This window comes from Chlorocebus sabaeus, chromosome 1 (genome assembly GCF_047675955.1).
Source record: "Chlorocebus sabaeus isolate Y175 chromosome 1, mChlSab1.0.hap1, whole genome shotgun sequence".
NCBI lineage: Eukaryota > Metazoa > Chordata > Mammalia > Primates > Cercopithecidae > Chlorocebus > Chlorocebus sabaeus.
In genome coordinates this window covers 67,229,960-67,237,994 of record NC_132904.1, presented here as the reverse complement: position 1 = coordinate 67,237,994, position 8,035 = coordinate 67,229,960, and the positions used below count along the sequence as shown (strand labels likewise).

The following is an 8,035-nucleotide window of genomic DNA, read 5'->3' as shown; positions in this document are numbered from 1 at the left end:
CTCCCAAAGTGCTGGGATTACAGGCGTGAGCCACCGCGCCCGGCCGAGGTGCCTTCTTTTATAGTGGCATGTTTAGTGACATAGGATGATGTGTCATTATTTTTCTAATCATACCATATATTCTGTATTCCGTGTTGAATAATTATTTAATTATATTTTAATAATTTTTTTTGTTGCTTTTGAAGTTCGAATAACCTAAACAAATATATAATCATAGCTATAAGATTGTGTGTAAATTTTTATATATGGCCTAGGAAAGTATTATACTACAGGGGACTAAATTTGGGAAAGGAGAGGGAAGAGAAGAAGGAAAGTGTAAGGGCATTTATTCCTTGCACTCTGTGTACCAGGAAGTAGAGTTTAAAGTTAATGGAGGTTGGGCATGGTGATTTATGCCTGTAATCTCAGCACTTTGGGAGGCCAACGCTGGAGGATATCTTGAGCCTAGGAGTTTGAGACCGGACTGGACAATGTAATGGGACCCCTTCTCTACAAAATAAATAAATACATAAAGACAGGTGTGGCGGTATGCACCTGTAGTCCAAGTTGCTAGGGATGCTGAGGTGGAAGGATTGCTTGAGCTTGGGAGGTCAAGGCTGCAGTGAACCATGATTGTGCCATTGCACTCCAGTCTGGAGTGAGACTGGAGTGAGACTGCATCTTAAAAAACAAACAAACAAACAAACAAACAACAAACGAAAATCTACAAAACTTTTTCATATTTTGGGGAAAAAATGGAAAAAAAATTTATATCCATTTAAAATATTATAAAGATAATACAATAATTAAAAGGAAGCTGTAAACATATTATTTGGATCTGCTTCAGTCTACTGTGAGGAATCTCCTGGGAATTTCTAGTCAGTACACCTAGGGTCGAGTCCCAAGTGTCTGTTGGCAGCACGGTTGGGTTATATGCAGGGCTTCTTAGAGAGGGCCAGGTCTAAGAGACATCTACAAATACACTTGGCTGGACAGTGAGTAGAAAGGGCACGTCTTCCTCTGTTGGGAGCCAAGTAAGGTATGAGAGTGTGAGAAAAAGCAGACCAAGAAGGCAGAGACTGTTGAGGTCTAAACTGGGGGCAAGAGAGAGCAGAAAGGGAGGAATGGGAAGTGGAGAGGCAAGTGCTCAGAGGCAAAGGACTGCAAATCAGGGGTAGAAATATTGGGAAGCAGGGTTCAGAGTGACAGGCTCAGATTAAAGAGTGTGGGAATTAGTGATATATTAGCAAGTAGTTTGCTAACAAATATTTCTTCTGGGCTAGACAAGTTTGAAAAGAAAGAAATAATCTCTTCTTTAACATTTGTAGAACTCAAAAATCAAAACACATACTCTTGTTTGCTTTATTGGTAAATATTTTTTCCATCATTACCATTTCTTCTATGCTAGATTTTATTTCTTAGGCTAGTTTGGTGATTGATGTTTTCTTATAAAATCATCTATTTTATGTATGTCATCAAACATATTATCATAATTTTTGCATACTATTCATTATATTTAAAGTTATATTTCTCTAATCATAGCTTCACTATTATTTTCATTTTTCATCCTTTTTGTAAAATTTTCTTGACTGTCTTTGGAAAAAGATTCATTATATTCTTTTTAAATAATCAACTTTGGTTTTATTTTTAACTCATTCATTTATGCCTTTCATGTTTGTTAATTGCTTCTTTTGACATTTATTTAATTATAATCCTAGCTTCTTAAACTGAGAACTTAGAAACTTAATATTTTTCCAGCATTTTTTCCTATAGTCTTCAAGCTATAAGTTGTTTTGGATGTCATCTTGCCTCACAGTTTCTGCTATGTGATATTATCATTGTTATTCAGTTTAAAAGATTGTTTTTCTCATTTAAGTGTTTCTAGAATAGAGAAGGTACTTAATAAATGGATGTTGTTATTGCTTTTGGAGTCTTTCATTTTATATTATTATATTAATGTTACTATATTAATAAAATACAGTATTAGGCTAATTCAATAGTCCAGGTTAGACAGTGAGTTGATTTGGAAGAGAGTATTTTGTACTCAGATAAAGACAAGTTGGAAGAATAAAGAGAGATATTAAAGGTTGAATAGAAAAGATTGGAACAGGTGTTGGTTAAAAAATAAGAGCACAGGATGACTCCTAGATTTCTGATTTAGAAAATTGGGTCGTTTTTATGAATGTTATAAGCTTTATACAGAAGATGGTATAGGAGGAAAAACAGTTGTAAGAGAACATAATCAATTTCGTTTTGAAGATATGAGGTTTTTTTATTTACCCACGAAAAATCTAGATGGAAATGTCCAGAATAAAGTTTTATCTTCAGACATGGAACCTGAACACCAAAACTGATTTTCAGAAATTCATTTGAAATTTATTATTGTATAGGTGAAATATGAGGCTGTGAAAATGGGGGAGATAATTTTACAAGTGACTTGAGAATAGGCAAAGGGTACATCTCTAAAGAATGCCAAATATAAGGTTGGAAAACATAAGGTACCCTGAAGGGGTGGGGGAAAGAAATAAGAAAACTGAGAATAGTCAGATAAAGAGCTGACTAGTGGGAGAATATTAAGAGAGATTGGTATCATAAAATAATGAGGGGGAGAAAATTTCCAGAATCATCAACAAAGTATGTATTGTTGAAAGAATTAGATGGTCACTGAAATGAGTCAACTGATTTTTTTTTTTTTTTTTTCTTTTTGAGACAGGGTTTCTCTCTGTCACTCAGGCTGGAGTACAGTGACACAACCATGACTCACTGCAATCTTGACTTCTGGGCTCAAGAAATTCTCCTACTTCAGCTTACCAGGTAGTTGGGACCCACAGGCATGTACCACCTTGCCTGGCTAATTTGTAAACTTTTTTGTAGAGATCGGGTTTCCCTATGTTACCCATGCTGGTCTTGAACTCCTGGGCTCAAGTGATCCTCCCGCCTCAGCCTCCCAAAGTGTTGGGATAACAGGCGTGAGCCCTGTGCCTGGCCTCAACTGAATTTGACAGTTCCATTTTGGTGTTATTTTCCATAGTGGATATAGCCTGGATACCTGATTTTCTTGGCCCTTTGCATACAGGAACTGTCAATATTAAGACTACTTTCCAGAGAAGCCGAAAGAGCTTCATATCTCCACAATTCACATGGAATTAACATTTGACACATCAGACTCCCCCCAAAGATGCCACACTGACCATAGTATGTCTCCTTAACATCATATACCTGGATGGAACCTTTCTCAGACTGGTTTAGAAATTCCTTTTATGCATTCCTCAGCTTTATGGAGTGAAGGCATTGAGGTTAGACATGCAGGATTCATCCTCAGTTCTTCTACTGCCTAACTGCATCATTTGGGGCAAATTACTTAATCAATGTAAATATCAGCTTCTTCATATGTTTATTAGGGATAAGAAATTTATTTTCTTTGTTGAATAATTATAATGATTGGATCATATTATGGATATGAAGATAATTGTGTCTGGCATATGGCACATGTTCAAGAAATGCCGGCTATTGTGTTTTTTTGAATTTTGATACTAGCCTGTGGTATTATTTATCATAGTGCAGTGCTTAATTTATTGTAGTAAAATTATGACAAGATTTGCCTTTTTTCCTCCATTCCTTCCCTTTCTTCTTTCCCTTCTTCCCCACTCCCTCCTTTCTTCCTCGATTCCTCCTCCTCCTCTTGCTCTTTCTTCCTGTTCCCCCTTGTGCTCTTACCTGCCTCCACCTTCACTAGTCTTTCTCTTTCTCCTCCTTCTTTTCTTCCTCCTCTGTCATTTTTGTCTCTCTCTTTTCTCCAACTTTCTTACTGTTGTGCTTTCTCTCAATATTTAGGCAGTGCTTTATAAAGATAACATTGGGTGATTTTTGCTGAGTCTTAGTTTGCTCATCTGCAAAATTCATGTACGATCTATCTCCAAGAGCTGGTGTATGGATGAAATTATATAATGCATATAAAATGTCAACAACACAGGGAGCTCCAAACAAGTGGGATCAATATTTATTTTTCTTAGGGTGTTTTTTTTGGACCACCCTATTACCACATATGTGGGCCTGTGTGTCCCAGGGATGTTTTTGGCATTCTTCTGGATATTTTCAAAGGAAGTATAAAAACATTCACGTTTCAAACATGACTTAGTTTGCTCAGTGTTTTATTCCAGAATCAAAATTTATTTTCAACAAGTACTGGGAACCAGATTTCTCATAATATTGTTTAGGTATTTTACTAGGGATTTATATTGGCAGACATAACTTAATTGTAATGTTTATTGCTACTAAGGAGAATTATAAACTTAATATACTTAAGAAAATTTGATGTGGCACAGTTCAGGGAATTCACTTTTCTCAATAAATGTGAAACACTGACAGACTTGGAGAGAAATGTGCAGCTCTGGGAAACTAAAATAAAATTCAAGTTCTTTGAAAATTAGAAGTAATAACTCGGTGAGTCTTGAAGTGCCAAAGAGATGTTATAAATAATAAGCTACGTATTATGTGTTATGTTAAATGACTGAAACATCCCTGTCTTCTCAGTCTTTCCCTATGTTGGTCCTCAATAATAGCAATGCTCAGCCTCTGATCTGTTTCCTGACGGGCATTCCAGGCCTGAAAGCCACCCAGTACTGGATCTCCATCCCTTTTGGTCTCCTGTATGTTGTCACCCTCTCTGGAAATAGTGTGATCCTGTTTGTGGTCCTCTGTGAACAGAGCCTCCATAAGTCTATGTATTGTTTCCTCTCTATGCTTTCAGTCACAGACCTGAGCTTGTCCCTGTGTACACTTTTTACTACCCTTGGTGTCTTCTGGTTTGAAGCGCAAGAAATCAGCCTAAATACCTGCATTGCTCAGATGTTCTTTCTACATGGATTTACTTTCCTAGAGTCTGGGGTTCTACTAGCCATGGCCTTTGATCGTTTTGTGACCATCTGTGACCCACTGAGATACACTACCATTTTTACCAATGCCCGAATTGCCAAGATTGGGATAAGCATGTTGATAAGAAATGTTGCCGTCATGTTGCCAGTTGTGCTCTTTGTGAAGAGGTTGTCCTTCTGCAGTTCTATGGTCCTTTCACATTCTTACTGCTGCCATGTTGATCTCATCCAACTCTCCTGCACAGACAATAGGATCAACAGCATCCTTGGTCTGTTTGCGCTTTTCTCCACTACAGGGTTTGACTGCCCTTGTATCCTGCTCTCCTATATCCTGATCATTCGATCTGTCCTCAGCATCGCTTCCTCAGAGGAGAGGCAGAAAGCCTTCAACACCTGCACATCCCACATCAGTGCTGTTGCCGTCTTCTACATCCCTCTCATCAGTTTGTCTCTTGTCCATCACTATGGCCATTCAGCACTTCCATTTGTCCACACCATCATGGCCAATGTCTTTCTGCTAATCCCTCCTGTGCTCAACCCTATTATCTACAGTGTGAAGACTAAGCAGATTCGAAAGGCCATTATCAAGGTCTTAATTCAGAAGCAGTTTCAAATTTAATCATCAGTTATTTCTGATTAGAGATAAAGCCATTTATTACTAAGTGCTTTGCTAGAATGGAGTAATTGTCCCAGAGTGCCCAAACATGCCTTCAACAGTCCAAACTAAGCAACTTACAGGTTATGTGACATTTATTTAGTCAACTTCTTTGTCAATAAATTCATGTCATTGCCAACTAAATTATGATTTTTTATTTCAATATAAAGTGAAGAAATATACATAAACAATTAATTATATGTGTAAGCAGTATGAAAGCTACATAAAGTATTAATTCAGGCTCTGTGTACAATTATAAAAGTTCACATTTAATGTGAGAAACTTTCTAAATAATTCAGTTATTTTCTGAATGACTCACAGAAAACACTTTAATTAGTTTCTTTTCTTGAAATTCTTGATTATTTGTGCGATTCCAAATTAGACATTTTATAGGGTGGATCCTAAAATACACATCAATGTAATTCCACGTTGGGTCTTATCTAGATGGAATTATTTTGCCCTTTATTATGTGCAAGGGCTGCCTAATGTAAATGCAAATTACCATATTATGTGCTCAGCATCAGTTACTGCTGCTGTTAGCTGAAGAGTTGAAAGTTGGTAATTGCATTGTTAACATTCTAGGAGTAAGGATAACACTATTTTTCATTCTTTTTTAAACCAAGATTTGCGTTGGTATAAGAGAACCTGTACTTTTGGCTCATGTTTCTCTCTATCTCTGATTTTATGGCTTCATTTATGGGATCATTGGACTAGCAATGGCAGAGCAAAGGCTGGCTGATATCCACACATACATACTTTTTAGATATATTTATAGCTGGTTATTGAGTCCCTCCTCTGAAGTGAATACTCTCTAGTGAATATTAACGTGAGACACAGAACTTTTCATCCTTTGTGTCCACTTCAATAGCACATCACACACAGACTTTCTTACATCTTTTCTAACAAAGTTGCTAGTTCCATCTACTGACAAATTATCCAGGCCTTTCAGCAAAGTCCACTAGTCCATGTATATCCATAGACTTCGGACAACTTCTCCTCCAAACAAAGTTAACAACCAAGAGTGCTATTCACAACTCTGCCCTTTGAAAGTGTTTTCCTTCACCACTCTCCTTTATGCCATTCAAATATAGTGCTGTTGTGCACTATACTGCACACAATTTTTGTTTAGCATCAACTTGTCTACCAATTTATTCATGAACCAAGCCTCAGTATTTTCCTCCTTTTCCAAAAACTTATCAAAAAAACCCCAGTGAGGCCATGGATGTGAATTAATGAAGAGACATCCATACAATAGTGACAACTGTCATACGATTCTGGGCCAACTATTCACATAAATTATTTGTGCTTTTTGACTTTGTGCATCATTATACCTACAATAATTGCTCAAATGTCTCAGATAGGATAACAACATAAGAATTTTTCCTGTTGCTAAGTATATTATCCTCAATTATATGATTAAGCATCTGAAGAATAACCACAAGTAAAGCCAAAACATTATTGGGCTGACTATGAGATAAACGTTGTTCATAACTCCATTAATCACTCTCAGTAATCTTATAAGTTAACCAAAAGAGAGCATGATGACATGTTTGAGTGAACAAACTCTTTAAGAACTTTTAGATATAACCTTAGATAACCTGTATCTAAGAGTCCTTAAAGAGTTAGATATTTTTCTTTGTTTAATGAACAGTTACATTTGTAAATGACCTTAGGTTGTCTGGGGAGAAATCTGGATAATTTTTATTACATACTGGCAGTAACATTGCGGGATGCTTTGTGGGGGAGACCAAGACTCATATTCAATTAATGGGCACTGTACACATGAAGTGACTTACATATTTACACAGGTTAAGGGATCATGACTTCCCATTATATGGCTGATGGCAGCCTGGTGCTTAGAAGTTCTCTATAGTAAATGTATACTGGGTACATCCTAGAAGATTGTTCATTTAGCTCGTCTCCAGGAAGACTATCATATATTGCAACACACTGGGTCCCATCACTCTGATAGCCATTCTAGCCTTTCTATCCTCTATAAAAACTATACCCACTTATATGATTATTAAGTACTGCCATGTGGTCTCAGAATTCCTTCATTCTCATTGTTAATAGAAAGCCCATTTCCACAGAAGCATCTTTCATTGTTAGGTGTAGCCTACGGAGTACGGCAACTGCTGACCTTTGAAACGAACCAGACTTCCTCTTACAAATACATTCTTTGTGGCCTCCATGAAGGCATTTCTCTTCCCTCATGGAGAAAATAATCATGTGGTAAATTCTCTTGTCCCATATGATAAATCAGTTCTAACATGTCAGCTTCCCTGATATTTTTATAGTCCACATTTTGCCAAGAATATTTGCCATCTCCACCTAATTTTCTATGGTCATTATCATATCCAGTCTTGAAACAACCATCTCAGTAGTGCATTAGCACAGTTTCTGGGTATCCTTGATGTAATATTGCACCTCAAATCATGGATCAATGCCTTCATGTCAATAAACTTTTCTCTATGTTAATTAATATTCATACTACCACATACTTCCACTGCTGCCTGGATTTAACACC

The 8,035-nt window shown here is 36.8% G+C and overlaps 1 protein-coding gene across 1 annotated transcript; it reads left to right on the top strand.

Annotated features, from left to right (window-relative positions):
• Window positions 1-4,422: 4,422 nt before the first annotated feature.
• On the top strand, window positions 4,423-5,557 carry LOC103247938 (olfactory receptor 51F2). The gene has a single exon (XM_008019927.3). The coding sequence runs from the start codon at window positions 4,486-4,488 to the stop codon at window positions 5,470-5,472; it is 987 nt and encodes a 328-aa protein (XP_008018118.3). The 5' UTR covers window positions 4,423-4,485; the 3' UTR covers window positions 5,473-5,557.
• Window positions 5,558-8,035: the final 2,478 nt, after the last annotated feature.